Here is a 26618-nt window from a genome sequence, read left to right as displayed (position 1 = left end):
GCACAAAAGGATGGCTTGGGGTGGCTTTAGGTTCTACTATCACTTTCAGTGCCTCCCAAAACTACCCCAACCCAAGGAAATATAGAATTGAGATTTTTTTTTTTTTTTAAAAAGAGAGTGTGCTATATAAATGCAGCTTCAAACAATGTGTGTGGAGTTTGCTGGGAAAGGACTGTAACTCAGTAATTATACATTTAGAAAAAGTGCTATTCATATTTGGGATCAACAGACATACACTCTCCAACACCCAGTGCAACCATGTAACGTTCCTAAAAATGATTACTCAGAGAAGTGCTTGAGCCAACTGAGCAAGGAATAAAAAATGAAGAAGGCAAGAATAAGGAAGATGCCTTATAGAGAAAAGGTGTCAAGAAATAAAATCATACAAATTCAGAACTAAGTCCAAATAATCATTGTTAATGTAGCACGTGGAAATGTAAACAAATGATTCTAAAAGCCAAGATAAATAACAAAGTTCTCAATAATACTATGGATTTAAATTTGCAGGGTTTTTCCACATTAATTTAGGTTTCTCAGAAGACAGAAGTAAAAGCATGTTGCATTTCTATCTTCCCAGGTACAATTCCAGTTTTAAACTGGATATTGATGGAGAAACAAAGGTACAATTATGTTTTCTAAAAATAGGTTTATAACTTTCATATTATTAAAACTTGAATAAAAACAAATCAACTAATAGCATAATGTTAAAATAAATTAAAGAAAAAATATCAAGGAAGTGTTTAATACAGAAAACAAAGTAAAATGATAGCAAATAACACCAAACATAGCTGAAATGATAATAAATACCAACACATTGCTCTCGTATCAAATACTGACAAATACTTTTAGATAAGTTTAAAAACTAAATGCACTATATGCTGTATACAAGGACAAAAACTAAATTAAAATGATAGTTTCAAAATAGAGATGGACAAAGATATCAGATGCAAATGTTAAATCTCAAAACACGAAAAGTTGTAATATTAATATCAAAGTTGAATTCAAAGCAAAAATATTAACGATGACCAAGACTTATTTTATCCTGATAGAAGGTAGACTCTATAAGATACTATTAAGACCGTGTTGAACAGGGGTGGGATCTGCATTGGGGGCAGGTCCTATCTTTCCCATTGGACACTTATTTCTCTGCACAGATGGTGGAGGGAGGGATGTGGTCATACTCAAAGCATTAAAGGCACTGGGATGATTCTTTGGTTTTCCTACTCTCACTCCAGGGCTCTGGGTCCCCCACCACCACCAAACTATCCACAACAGACAAGGCTATATTCCTAGATTAAACTCAGGTTGAAGAGAGCAGAGTCAGGCTTTAGATCTGAGTCCAACCTAAGTTAGCTCATTAGGATTCTTTACTGGGACTTAGAGAGGAGCCTCCAAAGTACCAAGAAGTGTCCTTTGCCCGGCTTGGTCCTCAGGGATATACTTCCCTTTGGAGTGGGGTGTTGGTAGCAAGGATAAGATCTGAGTGTCCCTGGTCAAACACTATCCATTTACCTATATATATATATATATATATATATATATATGCGCTTTGTGTGCTATATGTTTAAACAAACATATTTTAAAACTCTCTCTATATATAGTTTCTATTGTGCAGATAAAACATATTTAAAGCATTTCTATGAAATTTTAAAAGAAATTTATCCTACAAGAAGATAAAAAACTTTAATGGTACTCTAAAATATAAAAATTATTCAGACTACATTTTCTGACCATGATTTAATAAAACCAGTGAAGTGGGAGAGTACTAAACAAGATATTTAATTGCATGTTATCACTACAGAAATTTTAAAGGTGCCACATATGACAACTTAGATTAAATGGAGATATTGTTTGCAAGACACAAGCTACTAAAATGTGCTCAAGAAAAAATAGATAACCTGAATAGTTTGAAAGGTAATATATCTTGTAGAGAAATTGAACTTGTAGTTGAAAACTTTCCAACAACAACAAAAAAGTCCAAGCCCAACTGACTTCACTGGAGAATTCTACTTAATTCTTTAAGGAAGATACAAATCGAAACAAACTCTTCCATAAAACAGAAGAATAGGGACTGCTTCCAAACTCATTTTAGGAGATTAGCATTACCCTGATACCAAAACCAGTCAAGACATTACCTGACAAGAAAATTACCAATATCCCTCATAAATATAGATACAAAAATCCTTAACAAACCATTAATAAATTGAATCCAGCAGTATATATATTTTTTAAATTCATGACCACTTGGTGTTTGTTCCAGGAATTCAAGGATGGGTCAACATTCTAAAAATAATGTAATTCGCCATGTCAATAAACTAAGGAAAATAAAACATATGATCATCTCAATAGAGGTTAAAAAAATTTTTAAACAAAATTTAACATCCATTTATGATAAAAACTTTCAGTGAACTAGGAAAAAAGGAAACTTCCTTAACCTGACAAGGGGCATTTATGCCCCCCAAAACAAACAAACAAACAAACAAAAAAAAAACCTATGGCTGATATCAATCTTAATGGTGAGACTGAATGTTTTCTTCCAATGATTAGGAATCTAGGATGTCAGTTCACACTTCTTCCACTCAAAATTATATTGGAGTCAATGTAATAAAGCAAGAAATGGAAATAAAAGGCCTATAGATTGAAAAGGAAGAAATAAAACTCTCACTATTTGTAGAGGAGATGCTTGCCTACCTAGAAAATCCCAGGGAATCTACAAAAAAGCTAACAGAATAAGTGAGTTTAATAGTTATTGTATAAAAGGGCAATATACAAAATTCAACTATATTTCGATATACTAGCAATGAATGATTGAAAAGTAGAAATGTAAGCAACTGAACCATTTATATTAGCACCAAAACCCATGAAATACTTTTTTATAAAGTAACAAGATATGTGCAGGATCTGTGTGCTGAAAATTACAAAACTTGATGAAAGAAAATGAAAACCTAAAGATAAGAAGAGATGTGAAATGGTACTGCCATTTTGGAAACTATTTCTCATACAATTAAACAGACACTTTACCATAAGTATCAGCAACCCTATTCCTTGGCACTAACCAAAGATAAATGAAAGTTGTGTCCACACAAAAAACTTGTACGTAAATGTTCATAGCCACATTACTCATAACAGGCCAAAACTGGAAATAATCCAAATGCCCATCAATGGGTGAATGGATAAGAAAATATGGTACATTCACAGTGATGTCAGAAACATGACAGAGTGAAAAACTACCTTGGTCTCTCCCCTTCAATCTACAACCAATAAAACCCACAACTCAACAAAGGTGCCACTGTCCAACACAACAGTTTGCCAGAGGACTCCACACACCTGTACATCTAAAGGCAGGTGAATTGGAACACTTAGAAGAGATGGAACGAGGGAACAGTGGAATCAGTGCCTGCAATCCTGGCCCTCTGACCACAGCAGCTGTGCCCACAGCTTCAGAGAACACAGTAGCAGCAGGGGAAGCAGCACACATGACTACAGGCTCCAGACCACACCAGCACCCATGGCTACATGTAACTGACCAACACTGGGGCCTGGCATCCTGTCCCTCCAGCCGCCGAGGTGACCACAACCTCACTGCCACTCCCCCACCTGCAGTGGCACAGCCCATGAACTCAATGAGATATAAGAAAACTCAGAAAGGTAGTTTAATGAGCTCAGGAATAAAAATGAATGATCAGAAAGAATATTTTACCAAAGAGACTGAAACTCTAAAAAGAAACAATTGGGAGACTGGGATTGACATATACACACTACTATATATCAAATAGATAACTAATAAGAACCTACTGTGTAGTACAGGGAACTCTACTCAGTAGAGTGGATATATATGTACAGGTATAACTGATGCACTTTGCTGTACAGCAGAAACTTAACAAAACATTGTAAATCAACTATACGTCAATAAAAAATAATTTAAATAAATAAATAAATAAAAAGGAAGCAAAAAGAAACTCTGGAGCTCAAGAACTCAATAAATGAGATAAAGAACACACATTAGAAGCACTGGAAACAGAGCAGATAATATGGAAGAGAGAATTAGCAAGCTGAAATATAGCAATCTAAAAATGTTACAAGTAGAAGAGGAAAGAGAAATAAGGTTTTTAAAAGGAAGAAATCCTGAGAGAGTTATCTCTTTCAGGAAGGACAACATTAGGATAGTGCATATCCCAGAAGGAGAAGAGAGGGAAAAGGGAGCAGAGAGTTTATTTAAAGAAACAATAGCTGGAAACATCCCAAACTTGGGGAAGGAACTGGAGTTACAAGTCCATTAAGCTAAGAGAACACCTAATTACCTCAATGCAAAAAGACCTTCTCCAAGACAAATAATATTAAAACTGTTAAAAGTGAATGACAAAGAATTTTAAAATCAGCCAGGGCAAAAAGGATGGTAACCTACCAGGGAACCCCCACTACTAGGCTATCAGCAGATTTCTCAGCAGAAACCCTACAGGCCAAGAGGGAGTGGAATGACATTCTCAAAATACTGAAACATAAAAACTGTCACCCAAGAATACTCTATATAACACAGTTATCATTCAGATATGAAGGAGAAATAAATGCTTTCCTAGACAAAGAGAAGCTGGAGTTCATCAACACTAGACCTGCCTTACAAGAAATGTTGAAAGGAACTCTTCTATCAGAAACAAAATGACAGAAATACACAAAACTTTCAGCAAGGTGATAAATAGAACCAGAAAATTGCCACTCTTTACCAAGATAGATTTTTAAATACTTTATTCGAGTATAAAGGTTAAAGGGAGACAAAAAAAGAAAGCAGAAAAATAACTATAGCTATCTACAGTTTGGTAACAAACTCACTAAACAAAAACAGGTAATTTGAGACTACAAAAACAAAAGGGGAAGAGGAAAAGGATGGACCTTATGTTTTTAAAAAATGCTTTAGTTCACTATAAATTATATCACCATGTGTGAAAAGCTTGCTGAAATCAGAAGGCTAGAAAAATGATTAAATAAAAAAGATTCTGGAAAGACCCAGAGTATAAATATTCATAACATGATAGAGATGGATTTAAAAATCTTTGAACAAGATATAAATGTTTTCAATAATGGGTTCATTCATTCAACCAAACTCACTGAGTGCCTACTATGTGCCATGGCACTGTTTGAGGCACTGGAGATACAGCAGTTAAAAAAATGGACAAAATTTTCTTCCATCATGATGTTTCAATTCTGTCTCGTGCAGACCATAAATATAATAAATAAGTAAATAAGGTAGTAAGTTAGAAGGTGATAAATGCAATAAGGATCATTAAATTAGGGTAAGGACAATGGAGGGGGATGCAACTTTGATGCTGGGAAAACTAAGTAGTCACCTGGGAGAAAAGTAGACGCCTACATTTTATACCTTAATACAAAATAAATCCTGGGCAGATGTTCTCTTTCAATGTAGAAAATAAATTCAAAACATAGATGAATTTCGGTGAATATAGTAAAATCTTCGGTAGAGAAAGACTTTCTGACACTAAAGGCATCAATCATAAAGAAAAGGACAGATGTACTCAACTGTATGAGGATTATAAGCTTCTATATAGTGAAAAGCTAGGCAACCTGGGAAAAAATACTTGCCCTATCTATGATATAAAAAGGATATATTTAACTTTTCTATCCAATGGCAGTGATAAATACCCCAATTTTAAACGGGCAAAGGTAGTTTGAAAACAATGAAATACAAGTTCTATGAAAAAAGTAGAAACAAAAACAATGTCAAATGTGCATTAGAACAAACAGATTAACTAACATTGAAAAGATGAGCGATGGCTAGCGTGAACGGGGAAGAAATGCACACTGCATCTTGGTGTGGAAAGTAGCAAAATCAATAGCCTCACAAACGTTCCTTTTGACACACAATTTCCACCTCCGAGAATTTGTATTATAAAGAAATCAAATATACAGAGGTGTGGTCTCAAAGTTATTCATCATTTTTTGTAATCAGTCACAGCTGAAATGTCCAGAAATATCTGACAATTTAAATGAATGACAATTTAAACATCTATACCATGAAATATTATACAGCTGTCAAAAGGAATGTTGCAAATTTAAAAATCAATAAAGTCAAATATAGGCAGAACTTCAGGCAACAATAAAAAATCTGAAATTAAAAAATATATAATGTTGCAAATGCAAATGTAAATGCATGGAAATATAGTCATGATATGTCACGAAGTAATAAGGTTATTTTTAAAACAATGTATGATACCATAGCCATAAACAAAAAATGTATAAGCCTAAAGAACCTTGAAGGGCATCTATTAAACATTAGGAATGCCTCTTCATGGGAGGTTTTATTGCTTGTATTTTCTGATTTTCCTAATAGTGAAATTTTGTTGCTTTAGTTTTGGTTTTTAGTATAAAATTTATTTATGGTGCTTTGGAGTTTTAAAATCACACTGAATAATATGTGTGTACATATTACTCCACATTTAATTTTAGTTTTTTATTATACTACGCCTAGCACCCAGTAGATAGATATTGTAGATAGCATTATTACCAGTTTACAGATAAAAGACCTAAAATTTAAAGTAGTTTAGTATTTTGCCAAGTGTCCAGTGCATATTAGATGCCAAAGCCAAGCACTGATTCCAGGTCTTACTCCAAATCTAATACCATCCCCTGGTCTGAAACACCAGTGTCTCTCACACAGGGAGTATTGCAAATGCCACCCAAATCTATACCATAAGCATTCGTAATTTAAAAAACAAAACTAAACTAACACTTTTTGTTTGTAAGAAGAAGGAAATGCTTGCCTTGCTCAGTCTATTCAAATTTTGCCCCTGCCCTGGGCAGCCTCATTGCAGAAAATATATAGTTAATAGGCAGACATATCATTTAATTAAGTAGCAGCGTGAACTCTTCATTGATGGCCCATGATAAAAAAACAGAAAATGGAAATTCATGGGTAATTTGAAGAACTATTTGTATTCATTAGTCGCCCCTTTAGTTTTCACGTTGTTTTTGTCTAGACACCAACAGATTACAACAGTAACCAATTCAATGCCTCTTTAGCAATACTCACTCCCCAACATTAATTCAAGTCGGTGAATGCTTAAGTAACTGACCAAGAGAGTAGCAGAAGAAAAATTGCAGGAATAATTCTGCAGTCCAGACACATGGGCTCTTTTTCGAAGTACAATTAATTTACAATATTATATTAGTTTTGGGTGTACAACATAGTCATTCAATAATTTTATAGATTATATTCTATTTAAAGTTATTACAAAATAACGGCTATACTTCCCTGTGCTGTACAATAGATCCTTGATGCTTATTTTATACATAGTAGTTTGGGGGAGGGAGAGTCAGACGTGTATGATTTTAAGAAGGTATCGTGTCCTTGTCATTGAGTACAGGTAAAAATGCCTTCAGATCAGTGCAACAGGAAGTACTCTCATGAGATTACTCAGGAGCAAGTCAAAATTCATAAAATCCCAATGGACATTAAGCGGTCTTTAATCAGCAAAACATGTTTGCTTTGGCTCTCAGTCCCATTTGCTCATAGACAAAATCAACAAAACTAGGAATCAGAACATATCCAAGAAAAATGAGAAAGGAACACAAGTGAAGAGCAAGTAGCATTCGGCAATCCTCTGATTAGAAAGAAACTTTGTCATAAAATTAGTCTCTACTAAGGATATTTTCACATTTTCAAACTAGAAGAACATTTACTTGTGAATACGTGGAAATATTTTTTCAAGTATGGTACTTATATGCAAATTCAAATGGAATCATTGTATACCCTCCCTCCCCAACATTTTGCTATCTTTCCATAGCTCTTTTTTTTTCTCCTCAGCATGAGCCCCATCTTCTAAAAGATAAGAAAGCCATCAACAGCTCCCTCCCTCCAAACTTCAAACTGACTTACTAATGTGAATTGAGAGAGTCACTGTCTTCTTCACCATCATCGATCTTGGACAGCAGTCCCATCATACTTTAACCGCCAACAAATGCAAAAATATATCATTAGAGATTTGCTACATGGAACAGTGATGTGAAAAACTTATTTGAAGAAAAAGAATTCCTTAAATCTAAAGGAACCACGACTTAGCTCACTGGATGACCCAATCTTACAGAAAGAAATTTAGAATCCTTGTCTAGAAAACTCTGTATTCCTATGGATACTTCCAAGACTGAATTTTGCAAATCTTTCCCTCTCTGTTTCTCCCTATGTCTCTTGTCTCCGTGTCTGCTTCTCTCTTTCTGTCTCACTCTTTCTATAAAGATAGAGATTCATAATACATAGATAGCACTGATGCAAGTAAATTATATCAGCAGCCTTGGAAGGCACCATAATTAAAAGGCAAGCTATATCAAAGTAGTCAAAGACCTTTGATGTCAATTTACTTGGGTCATTGTGAAGGATTAAAAATGTACATAGCACGAAACGACTTCACTTTTTTTGGCTGAAATTGGATACACTTGCTCTAGAACTTATGAACTGGTTGAATTCTAAAAAAATTATATGTCAATTAGTTATTTGGAACCTGGGTCCCTGCACCACCTACGTTTCACATATTATGGATATCTTATTTCCTCCTTGAATAGGATTCAAATAACTGCCTGAGACAAGGACTCCATAACTAACTGGATTTCACAAATCTCAATATCCTCCCCTTTTCCCCTCTCTCACTATTTATATCTCGCCTTTCACCTCTGCCTCTCAAGTCACATGAGTCAGGGCTAACGGATTAAAGTGGACATAGTAAGACTCCATGCGTCTTATAGATTTATTTTAAATGCAATTTAGCTATAATTACTCTGCAGTTTATAATTTAGTTGCCCTAAAAATAACATTCTAATCAATTATTTAAAACCTGGTATTTCATTTTCCCCTGTAAGTGAGGCTTTATACATTTGTAATGAAAATCTTCATCCTGGGTGTGGCGGGGGGAAGTCATGAATCAAGTTTATAGACATTTCTTGACTCCTGAACCCCTTCAGGAGTACAACTTTCTCCTTGCAAAATAAGTTTCTCTCCTTTCTTGGCCCATTTTAGTACAGCCTCATACACAAGCATTTGGATAGTTTCCCTAGGGGTTTCGGCTGCATCTAAGAGTGATAAACAGATGAGTAAGAAGCATCCCTCTTATGACCTGTTTCTGTTTTATCCAACTAGATACAAAAAAAGAAAGAAAGAAACATACTTACATAGGCTACAGTAAAAAGATTTAGAAACAATGTCAAAGACACTCTGTTATGTCACGAATACTCCTAAAAATGAACCTCCCAAATAGAATCAACCTCTCTCCCCTTTCCTCTCTCTCTTTCTCTCACTCTCGCATGCTCTCCCTCTCTGCATTTCTATACATATGTATTTTTTTGTTGACATCTCTCTATCTTTATTTCTGTCTCACGTATCCGGGGTGGGTCCATCAGGTCTTCCTGTTGTCAATTCACTCAAAGCAGGGCTAAAGGATTAAAAAGGCACAGAGTCAGACACCCTATAATTTTCTCAGTTAAACTTTCTGGTTCAAATTAGTTTCAATTAATGCTTTCACTTATAAAACTAGATGACCCTTTAAAAACTGACATGTAAATCGATTGCTTGAAACCTGGTAGGTCATTTTCCCCAGAAATGAGGCTTTATGTATTTGTAATGAATATCTTACACTTGTCAAAAAGGTAATGACTCAAGATTGAAGTACAGTTCTTTACTACTGAGTCTCATCCAATGTGTAACAACGTTTTGGGGTGGAATTTATTTCAAATTCAACTTCAGCTTGTAGGTACCCAACTTTCTTGACCAATCTAACTCCCTGACCACGTCTGTGCTCCACAGGAAGCATGCTCGTCTTTCCTGCCCCTCACACAGGGTCAAGTAACTACAGGCCTGAGTCAGGGGCTCCATCTGATGTGAACATGGGTCTGGATTTGGGTTATCAGCCTCACATGGTAGCTGATACAACTTACTATTATTCTCCTTGCTCCAGACGGCTTTCATCTTCCCCACACCCACTCCAGGACAGTCTCATACACAGGCAATCTGACAGCTTCCCGAGAGTCTGGCTGCCAGTAACTGACACTCAAGACTGCAAGTAGGAAGACTCCCTCTATGTCTTGTGCCTCTTTTTCTACCTCAATTCAAAAGACAAAGGCTATTCCACATAGAACCTTACCATGAGAGGATGTTAGAAACAGTATCAAGGGAACTCTATATTTCCATGGGTGCTCCTAAGGGTGAACATCCCAAATCTCAATCTCTCTGTATATGTATATTATGCACATATGTGTGTATGTACATATTACATACATATTTATTCATCAGAGCTCACTTTGAATTGGAGAGTCCTTCAGAGGACGCTGCTGTCCATTCACTCGGGGCAGTGCTAAAGGATTAAAAACAGACAAAATAAGATACCACAAGACTTCTAGACTTTTACTTTTTTAGTTTAGGTGGGCTATAATTACCCTTGAACTCATAAACTGGTTGGCTCTTAGAAAATTCACATGTAAATCAATTATTTGAAATCTGATATCTCATTTTGCCCAGAAATGATTCTATATACATTTGTAATAAATGTTTTTGACCTATCAGAAAAGTTCATGACTCAGGAATTGGCTGGTAGTTATTAGCAGGAGGAAGCCTTCCTCTTATGACCTGTTGCTCTTTTATCCAACTAGATCCAAAAAAGATAGAAAGTTACTAACAGGTGTTACAGTGAGAAGATTTAATATCAACGTCAAAGACACTGTATTGTCATGGATACTCCTAAGAATGAATTTGAAAACTGCACCTCTTTTTCTTCCATAGTATTTATGTTTATGTGTTTGTGTGTTCATATTGATAAGAGTATATAAATACATGTGCATACATGTACGTAAAAAACATTTATCTTTAATATTCATTTATATCTCACATTTCATTGTTGCCATCCTTATCGGTTTCTGATGTCAATTCATTCCGGGCAGTGCTAAAAGATTGAGAAGATACATGGTTCACACACCACACGTAATTCTAGACTTACTTTTTTTCATTCAAATAGCTACAGTTACTCTACAACTTTTGAACTGGTTGATCTTTAACAATTCATGTATATATCACAAAACTGAGCCTGCTATGTCATTTTTATTAGAAATGAGACCTTATATAAGGTGGTAATGATGATCTTAGGCCTGTAAGTAGTGGTAGCACACTTAGAGAAAGCAGCAGCCCTTTTATGACTTGCTACTTTTTTCCAACTGGACCCAGAGCAGACAGAGTTCCCTACACATCCTACTATGACTTGACTTAGAAACAGTGTCAAACACACTCTTATTGCTGTGAATGCTCCTCAGAGTAAATTTCACAAATTTCAATCTCTCTCTCTGTGTTGTATGTCTGTCTGCGAGCATGTGTGTGTTTGTGTTATAGAAATATGTATATGCGTATGTATATTAATTATATATATATATCTTGATTCTTTTATATCTCATATTTTGCTGGTGGCTTCCTCGTGATTCTGATATCAATCAATTCATTCAGATATGGGCTAAAGAGTTTAAAAGCTACACTGTCAGACATCACATGTAATTGACTGACTTGGTTTTTGTCATTTAAATGGCTACAATTACTATAGTTATGAACTTGTTGATCTTTAAAAAAACTCATGTATTTAACACTAAATTGAAGCTGGTATGTCATTTTCATTGAACATGAGATTTTACATGGCAGTAATTGATATCTTAGGCCTGTGAAAATAGTAATGCCTCAAGTTCTTTACTATTCCTTTAATCCGAACGCTCACAGCTTTTTGTGATGGCATTTATTTCAATTTAACTTCAGTTTGTAGGTACGCAGCCCTCTTACTGCATCTAAATTCCTGACTCTCAAGTTCCGTCACTTCCTTATTTTCACCCCTCCTGGTCACCTTTCCTGCCCCTCACACAGGGTCAACAACTGCAGGCCTGAGGCAGTGATGGCTCCAGCCACTTCCACTGCCATCACGGGTTTGGGTTGGAGGACCCTTACGTAGTGGCAGAGCTCTGGAGGGTGTGGGACAGATCTAGGGGCTGTTAGCTCCATTCTCTTCTGTTGAGGGCTCGTGTCTTCCCAGGCCACAGCTAGCCTTCCCCTTGTTTCCAAATATGAATCTCTCCTCATTTGTCCCACGTTGTAGACTGAATACTGTCCCACTAAAATTCATATGGTGAAGTCTTATCCCCTTTAACTCAGAATGTGACCTTATTGAAAGTAGCATTGTTGCAGAAGTAATTAGTCAAGATGTGGTCCTACTGGTTAGGGTGGGTTCCTAATCCAATATGACGGATGTCCTTATACAAAAGGAAAGGATGCCATGTGAAGATGAAGGCAGAGGTTGGAGCAATTGACAGCAGCCACCAGAAGCTAGGAGAGAGGCATGGAAGAGATTCTTCCTCACAGCACTCAGAAGAAACCACCCCTGCCAACATCCTGATACCAATTTCTAGCCTTGAGGATTGAGACAAAGTTTTGTTGTTTAAACCACTCGATTTGTGATATTTTGTTACAGTAGCCCTAGCAAACAAATACAACCCGTTCTAGCAGAGTCTCACACAGGCAATCTGACAGGTTTCTAAGAGTTTTGGCTACTAGTCACTCAGATGGGAGTAAGTCTCCCTCTTCTGATCTGTTTCTCTTTTATCCAACTAGATCAAAAAAAGAATGCTACATACAGAACATACCAACATTTTAGAAAAAGCATACAAGAAACTTAGTATTCAATATCTCTGTGTGCACCTTTACATATCTATCTATCTACATTAATCTCACCTTTCAGTGATGGCTTCCTTATTGGTTACAGATATCAATTCATTCTGCTCATAGCTTAAGGATTAAAATGTACAGAAACATCACGTGATTTCATAGACTTACTTTTTTCATTCAAATTGGCTAAGTTGTAGAGAGATACATTTTCAACTATGAATTGAAAATTACAAATTCATGCATAATGTGCTTATTTGGAAATAAGTATTTCATTTTACCCTAGAAATGCAGCTTCACATGGTGGCAATGAAATTCCTAGGCCTGTAAAAGACTCCTTAATGGATCAAGATTAAAAACATTTCTTTACTTCTGAACCTAATCCCAAGGTGTAACTGGTTTTTGTGTTTGCAATTACTTCAAATTCAACTGTAGTTTGCAGGTACCATCCCTCATACAGTATTATTAGTAGGATTCACTATAGTTACCATGCTGTACAACCCGTTCCAGCAGGGGTTGTACATCCCCAGGGTGACTTCTTTTATAACTGGAAGTTTGGACCTTTTGACTTCCCTCACCCATTTCACCCACCCCCTACGCAGCCCTCACCCCCCATTTCTGGAAACCACCAATCTTTTCTCTTCTTTATGAGCTTTTTTTCCTTTTAAGATTCCACACACAAGTGAGACCACATGGTATTTCTCTTTCTCTAACTTATTGCACTTGGCGTAAACGTCCAGGAGTTCTACCCATGCTGTTGCAAATAGTAAGATTTCATTCTTTTTTTTATGGCTGAATATATTCCATTGTACACATATATACCACAACTTCTTTATCCATTCACTGGTCAACGGACACGTTGTTGCCATGTCTTGGCTACTGTAAAGAATGCAATGAACACGGGGTTGCACATGTCTTTTCAAGCTAGTGTTTTCATTTTCTTCAGATAGATACCCAGAAGTGGAATTGCTGGATCATATGACAATTCTATTTTAAATTTTTTGAGAAATTTTCATAGTGTTTTCCATAGTGGCTGTAACAATTTGCATTCCTACCAACAGTGCACAAGCCTTCCCTTTTCTCCACATCCTTGTCAACACTTGTTATTTTTTTATCTTTCTGACAATGCCATTCTATACATACATATTTTTTTATTTTATTTAGATTTACTTTTTTGGCTGCATTGGGTCTTTGTTGCTGCAGTCGGGTTTTCTCTAGTTGCGGCGAGCGGGCTTCTCATTGCAGTGGCTTCTCTTGTGGAGGAGCACAGGCTCTAGGCATGTGGGCTCCAGTAGTTGTGGCACACGGGCTCAGCAGTTGTGGCTCATGGGCTTTAGAGCGCAGGCTCAGTAGTTGTGGCACACGGGCTTAGTTGCTCCACAGCATGTGGGATCTTCCTGGACCAGGGCTTGAACCTGTGTCCCCTGCACTGGCAGGCGGATTCTTAACCACTGTGCCACCAGGGAAGCCCAACGATGCCATTCTAACAGGCATGAGGTGATATTCCTTTGTGGTTGTAAATTTTTTTAAATAGTTTATTTTGTTGAACAAGTGATCTATACTGGTGAATGTTTCATGTGAGCTTGAGAAGGATATATATTCCGCTCTTGTTAAGTGAGCTCTTCTATAAATGTCAATTAGGCCCAGTTGATTGAAGGTGCTGTTCAGTGTCACTATATCTTTACTTTCCATAGTTTTCCCTTTTCTTCATGCGTCAGTATAAACCCTATCTTCCCAATGATAAGAGATCCACCAACAGTTCCCTCCTTTCCAACTTCACAGACTCATTCATATGAATTATCAAAGTTAACATCTTTATTACCATCATCGACCCTCAAGAATTGTTCTATTTTACTTCACTAGTATGCAGAAATTTATCATTAGTGATATTCTACATGGAATAGTCATATAATGAATTTCTGAACAATAAGGATTCCTTGAATCTTAAAAATATAGTAAACATAACAACTCACTGCAATTCCTATGTTTTTAGAAAGAATTTTAGATCATTGTCCAGAAAATTCTGCATTGCCATGGATAATCCCGAGACTAAATTTCTCCACTTCACTTCCCCTGGTCCCCCACCCCTCAATATATACCTCACCTTTCACAGGTGGCTCCGTCACAGATTACTGATGTCAATTCATAGGGGTCATTTCTAAGGAATTAAAAACACAGGATCAAACTCCAAATGACTTCATAGAGTTAATTAGTTACAAGTAGTCTTCAATTTGTAAACTGGTTGAACCCTAAAAATCTACATGGAAGTTACTTATTTGGCAATCAGTATTTCAATTTTCCCAAGAAACAGGGCTTTATTAGCTGTAGTGAAGACCTTAGGCCTGTCCAAGAAGACTGACAAATCCAGAAAAGTACCATTCTTCATTTCTAAACCTAACTCTCATGTGTAACTGCACTGAGGCTGCATTTACTTCAAAATTCAACTTCAGCCTGTAGATCTACAAACTTCCAGCCCCTTCTAACTTCCTGATTATCCTTCCCTCCCCTGCAGCCCTACTTTCCTTGTACTGGGTACTCCTTTGCTGTTCCTCAGTTTGGTTCAAAGAACAACAAGCCCGAGGCAGGGGCTCTCTCCAATATGACGCTGGGTTTACAGTTGGGACACTAGCCTTAGATGGTAGCAGAGCTCTGGAGGGTGAGGGCCAGAGCCGAGATGGAGCATGGCTGCTCTCTTCTGTCCCGTCCTTCCTCCTTTCCTGGCCCACGCTAGCAGAGACACACACACACACATTCTGATAGCTTCCTAAGAGTTTGGGCTACTAGTTACTAAAGGTCACAAAGAGACCATGAGTAAGGATTCGCCCACTTATGACCTCTTCTTTTTTCCATCTAGACCCCAAAAGAAAGTTACCTATAGAAGCTTCCAGTCTCTTATGGAGAGAGACCTCCCTTTGCGGTCAGCGCTCCCAATACCTTTCACCACCCACTTCAGTCAACTCACCCCTTGTCAACGTCGTCAGAGGAGCCTGAAGAGGCATCCACAACTCTGCCAAAGAGTAAAAATCATACAAAAAAATACATCAGACACTTTGGAAGGCAATTCGTTTCTTTTTCCCAATAGAATTTCAAGACATGAAAAGTAAAATCATGAATATGGAAAAAACTAAACAAACAGTTTGAGTACAGCACTGGGCTCTCTGAGACAGCCTCTGGGCTGTGTGTGTGTTTGTGAATCCACTGGAAAGTGACAGAAAGAAGCAAAGGAGATGTAGCATTCATTATTAAACCTCCTTTCTCCTTCCCCATTTTGCCAACCATGCACACACCCTGGAATCAATTTGGGAAACATGAAAGAGCCGAGAGTATAGGGATGAGGAGGTGGATCCAGGAATAACTAATGAAGGGTTACAGGAAAAAAAAAAAAAAAGAAAACAAAATGCCAGAACAACGAATATTCAAACACCAAGGACTAGTCACTGGTCAGCATTCAGTAGAGAAGAAACAGGTAGGTAGATCAAGGATGGCCTATATAATATTTTAAATTTTTTTTCTGAACTAGAAGTAGAGCATGTTTAGAATGATTCCTTTTTATTTTTCTCTGGATTTATTTCAAAAAGAGATTTGGTTATATTATCCAAAACCAAGACTTCCCACCACCAAATCACTGGTTTGGATAATTTAATCTCTCTATAACTCAATTTCCTCATCTGTAAAATAAGACACATAAAAATGCACTTTGCATCCGTCAACTTCATAAGATCATGCTGAATAGTCACCATTTCACACATATTATTCGTTTTTAGGCAGCCTGCCTTCATCAAACGTTATGCCTCAAAAAATCAGTACAGGAAAACAATATAAACTGATACATATTTTAAATTTCAAAAACACTTCAAGAAGGGCTTCCCTGGTGGCGCAGTGGTTGAGAGTCCGCCTGCCGATGCAGGGGACACGGGTTCGTGCCCCGGTCTGGGAAGATCCCACATGCCGCAGAGCGGCTAGGCCCGTGAGCCATGGCTGCTGGGCCTGCATGTCCAGAGCCTGTGCTCCGCAACGGGAGAGGCCACAGCAGTGAGAAGCCCACGTAATGCAAAAAAAAAAAAAAAAAAAAAAAAAAAAAAAAAAAAACACTTCAAGATTCTCAGAGTAATTCCCTGGGAAATCTTGGGTTCCTATCCAAGATGACATAATAGCCTTCCTCCCAAAACTATAAAAGATGAACGGAAGTATGGATTCCAAGAAATAACACAAAACTGGAAGACTCTAAAGAGTCGACCCTTGGGCTTCCCTGGTGCCGCAGTGGTTAAGAATCTGCCTGCCAATGCAGGGGACATGGGTTCGAGCCCTGTTCCGGGAAGATCCCACATGCTGCAGAGCAGCTAAGCCCGTGAGCCACAACTACTGAGCCTGCGCTCTAGAGCCCACGAGCCACAACTACCGATCCCACGCACCACAACTACTAAAGCCCACGTACCTAGAGCCCGTGCTCTGCAACAAGAGAAGCCACCGCAATGAGAAGCCTGTGCACCGCGACAAAGTGTAGTCCCCACGTGCCACAACTAGAGAAAGCCCGCGTGCAGCGACAAAGACCCAATGCAGCCAAAAATAAAATAATTAAAAAAAAAAAAAAAGACTCAACCCTTAACTGGTGGACAGACTGAGGAAAAGGGCTGCCAAGGGCAGCCTGGAGGGACTCAAGGGGAGGGGAAATTTTAAGTTCGGTTCTTGCCTTTCCCTTGAGTTGCTTGGAGACAATAAGTGCCTCCTCAGTAGAAGCCAGTAGCAACTACCCAGACGTAGTTAGGATAAAGTTAGGGTAGGATTAGGTTAGCTGATGAAAACAGGAAAGGGCTGAAGAGCAATCCTTGGGCCTTCACTCATCCATGCCCCATCTCCAAAGCCCCAGGTGACAACCTAGGGTGACTGCCTCCCCCAACGCTGCCTCGCCCAGGAGCTGAAAGGTGACATACCCTGATCAGAGGATTTGCCTGGTCACAGTGTTTCATGGTTCCTGAGACTCTCTGTGCCCAGGCTCGTCACCTCCACTCATGTTAAACTTACTGAGGAAAACACACCCTGGATCTTAGCTTTCAACAAGAGCGACATTATAATAGGTCATCCAAGCCAGGATACTTTTGAAAGTGACAAGAATGCGCTATTAATAATCATGCTGAGACGGTCCCCAACCTTCAGCTCTTTCCTAATATAAGTTACCAGACAGAGGGGCCAATGTGCACAAGGAATGTCAACTCACAAGTCAAAATAGATACCTGAGGAGTATGACTCCTGAAAAATACAACAAACTGAACATCATATACCATCTGAAGCAGAACCATTGCAACACAATGACTAAAGTATTTTTTCTAATTAAAAAAAATTTTTATTGGAGTACAGTTGCTTTACAATATTGTGTTAGTTTCTACTGTACAGCAAAGTGAATCAGCTATATGTATACATATAGCCCCTCTTTTTTGGATTTCCTTCTCATTTAGGTCACCACAGAGCACTGAGTTCCCAGGGCTATACAGTAGGTTCTTGTTAGTTATCTTCTTTATACATAGTATCAATAGTGTATATATGTCAATCCAGTCTCCCAATTCATCCCACCCCCGCTTTCCCCCTTGGTATCCATACGTTTGTTCTCTACGTCTGTGTCTCTATTTCTGCTTTGTAATAAGATTGTCTACACCAATTTTTTCAGATTCCACATGTATGCGTTAATATACAATATTTGTTTTTCTCCTTCTGACTTACTTCAATCTGTATGACAGTCTCTAGGTCCATCTATGTCTCTACAAATGACCAATTTCGTTCCTTTTCATGGCTGAGTAATATTCCACTGCATATGTTCTACATTTTCTTTATCCATTCCTCTGCTGATGGACACTTAGGTTGCTTCCATATCCTGGCTATTATAAATAGTGCTGCAATGAACACTGGGGTGCACGTGTCTTTTTGAATTATGCTTTTTTCTGGGTATATGCCCAGTGGTGGAATTGCTGGGTCATACGGTAGTTCTATTTTTAGTTTTTTAAGGAATCTCCATACTGTTCTCCATAGTGGCTCTATCAATTTACATTCCCACCAACAGTGCAAGAGGGTTCCCTTTTCTCCACACCCTCTCCAGCATTTATTGTTTGTAGATTTTTTGATGATGGCCATTCTGACCGGTGTGATACCTCACTGTGCTGTGGTTTTGATTTGCATTTCTCTAATAATTAGTGATGTTGAGCAGCTTTTCATGTGCCTCTTGGCCACCTGTACGTCTTCTTTATAGAAATGTCAATTTCTAACTAATCACTGAATCAAAAGTAAACAAAATGACTCCCTCTTGCGAGAACATCAGAATCACAACTAACTGCTGAACAACCATCCACAGAAAGACACTGGAACTCACCAAAAAACATACCCCACATCCAAAGACAAAGGAGAAGCCACAATGAGACGGTAGGAGGGGTGCAATCACAATAAAATTAAATCCCGTAACGGCTGGGTGGGTGACTCACAAACTGGAGAATACTTATACCGCAGAAGTCCACCCACTGGAGTGAAGTTTCTGAGCCCCACATCAGGCTTCCAAACCTGGGGGTCCGGCAATGGGAGGAGGAATTCCTAGAGAATCAGACTTTGAAGGCTAGTGGGATTTGACTGCAGGACTTCGACAGGGCTGAGGGAAAAATAGACTCCACTCTTGGAGGGCACACACAAAGTAGTGTGCACATCGGGACCCAGGGGAAGGAGCAGTGACCCCATAGAGACTGAACCAGACCTACCTGCTAGTGTTGGAGGGTCTCCTGCAGAGGCAGGGGGTGGCTGTGGCTCACCGTGAGGACAAGGACACTGGCAGCAGAAGTTCTGGGAAGTACTCCTTAGCATGAGCCCTCCTGGAGCCCACCATTAGCCCCACCAAAGAGCCTCTGGCCTCCAGTACTGCATCGCCTCAGGCCAAACAATCAACAGGGAGGGAACTCAGCCCCACCCATCAGCAGACAAGCAGAGTAAAGTTTTACTGACCTCTGCCCACCAGAGCAACACCCAGCTCTAACCACCACCAGTCCCTCCCATTAGGAAGCTTGCACAAGCCTCTTACATAGCCTCATCCACTAGAAGGCAGACAGCAGAAGCAAGAAGGACTACAGTCCTGCAGCCTAGGGAATGAAAACCATGGTCAGAGAAAGAGAGACAAAATGAAAAGGCAGAGGGCTATGTACCACATGAAGGAACAAGATAAAACCCCAGAAAAACAACTACATGAAGTGGAGATAGGCAACCTTCCAGAAAAAGAATTCAGAATCATGATAGTGAAGATGATCCAGGACCTCGGAAAAAGAATGGAGGCAAAGATTGAGAAGATGCAAGAAATGTTTAACAAAGACCTGGAAGAATTAAAGAACAAACAGATATGAACAAAACATCTGTATGTCTTCTTTAGAGAAATGTCTGTTTAGGTCTTCTGCCCAGTTTTGGATTGGATTGTTTGTTTGTTTTTGATATTGAGCTTCATGAGTTGTTTGTATATTTTGGAGATGAATCCTTTGTTGTTTGCTTCATTTGCAAGAATTTTCTCCCATCCTGAGGGTTGTCTTTTTGTTCTGTTTATGGTTTTCTTTGCTGTGCAAAAGCTTTTAAGTTTCATTAGGTCCCATTTGTTTAGTTTTGGTTTTATGCTCATTACTTTAGGAGGTGGGTCAAAAAAGATCTTGCTGTGATTTATGTCAAAGTGTGTTGTTCTTCCTATGTTTTCCTCTAAGAGTTTGATAGTGCCTGGCCTTACATTTAGGTCTTTAATCCACTTTGATGGTTTTTTTGTGTATGGTGTCAGGGAGTGTTCTAATTTCATTCTTTTACATGTAGCTGTCCAGTTGTCCCAGCACCACTTATTGAAGAGGCTGTCTTTGCTCCACTGTATATTCTAGCCTCCTCTGTCATAGATTAGGTGACCATAGGTGCGTGGGTTTATCTCTGGGCTTTCTATCCTGTTCCATTAATCTGTATTTCTGTTTTTGTGTCAGTACCATACTGTCTTGATTACTGTAGTAAGATTTTTCAATACACACATGAGAAGCACACTTAATGATACATGAGAAGATGTTAGTAATATGAAATGAGAATAAGAAACCATAAGGAAAAAACCCAAGAGGAAATCTTCAGTGTAAAAGTATAATTGTTGAAATAAAGAATCCATTCATGGGATAAAGAGTAGTTTGGGTACATGTGAAAAGCAAATTAGAGTTGGAAGATGAGATTGAGAAACTCTCCCAGAAAATAGTAGAAAAGAATAGAGAGGGCTTCCCTGGTGGCACAGTGGTTAAGAAGTCGCCTGCCAATGCAGGGGACACGGGTCGAGCCCTGGTCCAGGAAGACCCCACATGCTGCGGAGCAACTAAGCCTGTGTGCCACAACTACTGAGCCTGCACTCTAGAGCCCAAGAGCCACAACTACTGAGCCCGCGTGCCACAACTACTGAAGCCCGTGTGCCTAGAGCCCGTGCTCCGCAACAAGAGAAGCCACCGCAATGAGAAGCCCACACACCGCAACAAAGAGTAGCCCCTGGTCGCCACAACTAGAGAAAGCCCACGTGCAGCAACGAAGACCCAACACAGCCGAAAATAAATTTATTAAAAAAAAAAAAAAAGGAATATAGAGGGAGAACATACCAAAGAAAAGCCAATTGATATGGAGCATAAAATCATATCTAACATCTGGATTATAGACATCTGAGAATAAATGAGAAAAAAAGGAAAAGAAAAAGCTGAAAATAAATAAGGATAAATTTTCCAAAAATTAAAGAAATATCACAAAGTGATCTTTCACCTTACAAACATTTAAATGGTCTTTACTAAGGGCCAGGCATTGTGCTGATGCTTCACAAATACTACTTCAACTGGTCCTCATTACATTCCTTGAGATAGTTACTATTATTTATTTTCACCAGTTCACAGACCTTGAATATTTTTGTATTTCTAATATCCATCATGCCGATTTGTAAACCACTAATCTCACTAATAAAAATGCATTTGTGACCTTCACTGTGGTAATTAGCAACATTTCAGGTGTTGACGGAGATGTGACAACTGGAGCCCTTGTAGTGGCCGTCCCTGGAAAATAGTCACCACCCATGGACAGATCATCCTCCATTAGGGCAACCAGCACTGCTAAAGGACAAGTTTAAAGGGACCATGCATACTATTACTGACATACTGCCTAACCTGTGGTATTGAAGGAAATTACAGGCATAAAACAAGGTCTTTAAATTTTGAGTTTGCTAATTTCATTTGCATACAGCTTACATTTATTATAAAAGAAGGTACACGTGTTTTCCCCATTCTGTTAACCAAGGCTGAGAATTATGCTTAAAATTCAGGAAATTTGAATCTTATCACTTACTTATTTTTTTGATGAACGAACCAGGCATATAAAGAATTCTTCTTTAATCTCGGCATGGTTTGTTTTATTCTTGAATTTAATCTGCATTTAATCTAAGAAAAAGAAAAGCATGTATGCATTATATATTCGATACGTTTAAAACACATATGATATCCCCCCAATTAGAAAGTCACACATATGGATCAGCATTTCCAAAGTCTTGAATCCACAAACATAAAATCTCCAATACTGTGCAATTTTATCAATCCTGTGAAACATGCATTTTAGCTCAAGAAATAGAGAAAAACATTTTTTGTGTGTTCAATAAAATTTAAGCTCAGCTCAAGCACAGGACTCTTTAAAGATTACCCACTTGCTAGACAGGACCCAGGAAGCCAAACAAAACCCATTTCAAAGCAATTTTACATCATCATAGTGACTTATGATATTTCCATCCTGAAGTATTCTCTGCAGAATAAATGAGAGAATTGGGAAAGCTAAGAGATGTGACCCTCAGCATTTCATAGAGCAGATTTCATGGATGAAAACTGGAAATCACTGGAGAGTAACACATTGCCAAGTAGATGGCCAAGTTAACAAGCAGTAATACTACGTCCACGTGAGACAGGCAGAAATGTGCCACCGGCCCCTAAATTCCGGGCAAGGAGAGAAATTTGAAAAGAAATAGAAAACAAATTTTTTTTTTTCAAAAACACACCAGTTTGGGCATAAATGTTGATTCTGAGTTTTGGGCTTGGGGCCCAGCCACCTGTGAATCCCATACCTTTGGGACATACCAGCTCATGCACAGTGGGAGTAGCAAGCCCAAAGCTCGGAGGTACCGCCTGTGTTCCAGGGGCGAGGTGGACCCGAGACCCAGGGTGGCCATGGCACAGCCGGGTTCTTGGGCCCCCTCCCTGCAAGCCCTAGACCTACTTACCTGCAGGCAAGGCTGCTTTAGCAAAGGCAGAGGCACTGCCTCTCGGAAGGGGCTGCGGGGCAGTGGGGAGCATTTTGAGTCGGGTACAGCCTTTCGTAGGCGGGATCAAACTTTCCTCAAGATCCTGGCAGCTGTTCTCTCTCCCGCTGCCTTTCAGGATAATGCCTTTCTCCTTCTTTCTTTTCCATTCTTTCTTATTTTTAATTTCCCCAAATCAAATCCGTTAAGTGAAATCTCGGCCCAGTTCCTGGCCAGCCACAAAGTTACCGCTAGTTGGTCCTACATCGGCCTAGTGCCCCCTCCCCCTCCAGGTCCCATGTCCCATGTCCCAATGCCCTGATGGTGACGGGGCTCTGCAGTGTCAGCGGGAGGGAAGAGGAGCGTTAATCAGGGCTCCGCACAGCGGAGCACAAGGCAAACCTTCCTGCCTACGGGGTCCGAACACCCCCTTCCTGTGCCTCCTCGCCACACCCTCCAGCTGTGCCTCTAAAACGTTATACTCTTCTCACAATGTGAGGGTGACAGGGCCACAGGAGCCCACATAAACGGCAGAGGATGGGATGGGACGTCTTTGGCAGAGGCCTCCACCCTAGGTCTTTACCTGGTGCTGCTAGCAAGCCAACGCTAGAATAACAACTCCGTGTCCATAGCAACACTAAACAACAGAGTCCAGGTGGTCCGGAGATGTACCAGAGTGGGGAATACAATGAACTTGGTTCCAGGCTGCAAGGGCTTAAAAACAGACGCTGTTCTCCTTAAGGGCAGGGGTGGGGTATGAAGGTCAAAGCATCCAGGATAATCATCCCAGGGCGGACTGTCTCCCCTGTTACTTTTTCTTTTGCATCTAATGGAGGGGATGCTTGTTACATATTCTCATTCTAAAAAAGGTTACATTGAGCGTTTGGCTTCCCCTATGGGCTGGAGAGAATGACCAGAGGGCTGAATATTTTCTGGCTAATATTAACTTTAAGTAAAAGAAGCAAGGTTGATACAGGAATGAGGAGGAAACAAAATCATTTTACTCAAGGTATCAATTCCTAGGATTGAGAAGAAACAATCAAGTATTAGTTGTAAATTAAAAACACACCCATTTTCCTGAGTAAATCTGAAAGGTGAAAACTAATACCAAACAAATGAAAACAAATATGGAAAAAAACGTTTTTAAATTTCAACTTTTTTTTTTTTTTTGGCCGCATCGCGGCTTGCAGGATCTTAGTTCCCTGACCAGGGATTGAACCCCAGCCACGGCACTGAAGCGCTGAGTCCCAACCACTGGACCATCGGGGAATTCCCCCCAAAAAGTTTTTAAAACATAAGTGAAACATTAGAATTTTTGTATGGAAATTACAATATAAAAATTACCCCCAAAAGAGGAATAAAATACCAGTTGCACATCTCTGTTGGTACATGTGATGAAGCTGAATCAATGGTCAGGTGAAGACATGGAAAAAAGATTAAAGCCATATTTACTTAGTATTATGTCTGTAAAGCACTTGGCAAGTTACAGAAATGAATAAAACATGGTCACTGACTTCAGTGTCAGGTTGATGACCTCAAGGCCAGACCATTCTGAAATATGCCCAGAGCATCCTACTTTCTGTGAGGAAGACCTGCCCTCAAGAAACCTAGTTTACCAGAGCCTTATCTGACCTTGGGGAAGGGCGGTAAGATAACCCCAGCCCCCTCCAGCCTTCCTGTCTCAGATAAGAGGACGGAAAAAAGACTCAGAAAGTCTTCAGAAGAGCACAGCCCTTGTTTCTTTATCTGTTTTACATTTTTGTTGAGAACTGGACTTCTAATATAATGTAAGTAGAAATCAGATTTTTCCCTTTCTCCAGGGTCTACTGTTGTTTTTTGTTTGTTAAGTGACCTTTCTGAACTCTATTCTGTGTACAGCATGACTACTGAAGTCAGCTTGCTCAGCATAATGGTCAGCTAGTGATTAGAGGGTCCCTCAGGTGCCCGGAACCGCCGAATCGCCCAGTGGTTACCATTCAAGACAGAGACAATGGCTTCTGGCCCCATCTTGCCTCTCTCCCTCGGCTCCTTGTGCTCGGGCCTCTGGCACCGGCTCTTCCCCTCTCTGCCGTCCACCCCTCCTCTATACCCTCACGTCTCCCACACTAACTCTCCTGGCTAACTTCCCTTTTCCTCGTAAACTCTCCCCCCTCCCGTTTTCCTCTCAACTTTTCAGAACCTGTCCCTTTAAAATTAAGCCTACTGAGGATCCAGAGACTAAACCCTTCATTTCTTCTAGTCTCTGAGCTAAAGCTGAACTTGGAGCCATCGTCACAGATTTTTCCCAAAGTAACGGAAGAGCCTCACAGACTTGCTGAGGAATTTAATATTGATACTCAACTTATCAGCCTGCTTTCTCTGACTTGTAGCAGCTAGTCCATATGCTGGTCGGCAAAGGCCAGCCCCAACACTGAATAAAGACTGCTAATTGGGAAAACCCTAAAAGGTACCGAGAAATACAACTGGAAAAGCCTTACCGAACCAGGTTTCTTTGCCCAACACGCAGCAAGCCACCAAATGCTGAGACGCCGAAGTTTGTAGCAGCGAAGGGGTTTACTCACAAGGCAGCCAAGCGAGAAGACAGGAGAACAAGTCTGAAATCCACCTCCTCAACGGCCCGGGAGCTAGGGGTATTTATGGGATAAAACTAAGGCGTGGGGAACACGGGGAAAGCTAACTGGAGATAAGCAAAACGTGAGGTGATCTTCTTTCTGCGGAGATACACCTAACCTACCGGCTTCTTCCCAGTACGCATGCTCAGAATACTGGTATTATCACGCTCTGATGACGTTTTCCTGCCTTCCGATGTCATAAGGTCACCGAGCATGCTCAGTTGGAGGGTCGGTGGTCTTAACCAGTCTTAACCAGCTGGAGCTCAAACTGGACACAGCTGACTCCAAGCTCCTGAAAAACAACTCAGGCAAACCTCTTATTGTTTAGGCTACTCGAGGACCTGCACGTTTTTGTAAAAACAATTAAAGGGAACTTGATCATTACGGGTGTAATGGATCTAACGGATGATTACCTTCAGTTTCAAAACCAGCCTGCTAATTTATATGATCAGGCTCAACGATCGCTAGGTGGCTTCATAGGGCAATTTCTAGGGCTTTTCCAAAGCCTGTTGATTGGAACACAATTCAGCCTTGCACACAAAAATCTGATGAGCCTGTTCATGAGTATTACGGTCAATTTCAGATTATTTTAAATGAAAATTCTGATCTTCCTTCACATGTTGATTCCACTCAGGTAGCTTTTAACTCTATATTTATTTACAGGCTAAACCAGGACCTTTTCCTTCTAGTAAAAAGGACCAGGATGAAATGGGAAACTATGTCCACTCCAAATTTAGTTAATCTAGCTCTCTTGAATGCTAGATGAGTCACCTAAAAGGAAGACCACCAAAATGCTTAATCTTCAACTCCAGCAATTGAAAAGCAAAACCCTCCTCGTTTCTGTTGTTATTGCAGAGACATTGGAAAAGAGACTTGGAAATGTAAGCTCTTCCGGCACCTGCAGCCCTCTAACCAGCCTTTGAACAGGCTCTCAATTCTCAATGAGGGGGCTCTGAGGAACTACAGGGGCTTTTCCCAATCCTCTCTCTAACTGGCTTGGAGAAACATTTCTCCAGATTGGGGCTGAATCTCTGCCAGT

General features: G+C 39.5%; 1 protein-coding gene across 1 annotated transcript in view; it reads right to left on the bottom strand.

The window, feature by feature from the left end:
* Nucleotides 1–25794, bottom strand: part of LOC307064929 (phosphatidylinositol 3,4,5-trisphosphate 3-phosphatase TPTE2-like) — a gene marked incomplete at both ends in the record, with an annotated part of 74983 nt that extends 49189 nt beyond the window's left edge. The window contains 8 exons of the mRNA XM_079721636.1: nucleotides 7889–7954; nucleotides 9378–9431; nucleotides 10881–10934; nucleotides 12752–12805; nucleotides 14787–14840; nucleotides 15645–15689; nucleotides 25529–25614; nucleotides 25702–25794. Coding sequence (XP_079577762.1) covers nucleotides 7889–7954; nucleotides 9378–9431; nucleotides 10881–10934; nucleotides 12752–12805; nucleotides 14787–14840; nucleotides 15645–15689; nucleotides 25529–25614; nucleotides 25702–25794 — 506 coding nt within the window. The remainder of the gene's footprint in view (nucleotides 1–7888; nucleotides 7955–9377; nucleotides 9432–10880; nucleotides 10935–12751; nucleotides 12806–14786; nucleotides 14841–15644; nucleotides 15690–25528; nucleotides 25615–25701) is intronic.
* Between the last annotated feature and the right edge of the window lie 824 nt (nucleotides 25795–26618).

The sequence above is a fragment of the Hyperoodon ampullatus genome, assembly GCF_949752795.1.
Source record: "Hyperoodon ampullatus genome assembly, chromosome: 16".
NCBI lineage: Eukaryota > Metazoa > Chordata > Mammalia > Artiodactyla > Ziphiidae > Hyperoodon > Hyperoodon ampullatus.
Note: the sequence above shows the minus strand (reverse complement) of the source record. Positions and strands in the feature narration are given on the sequence as shown.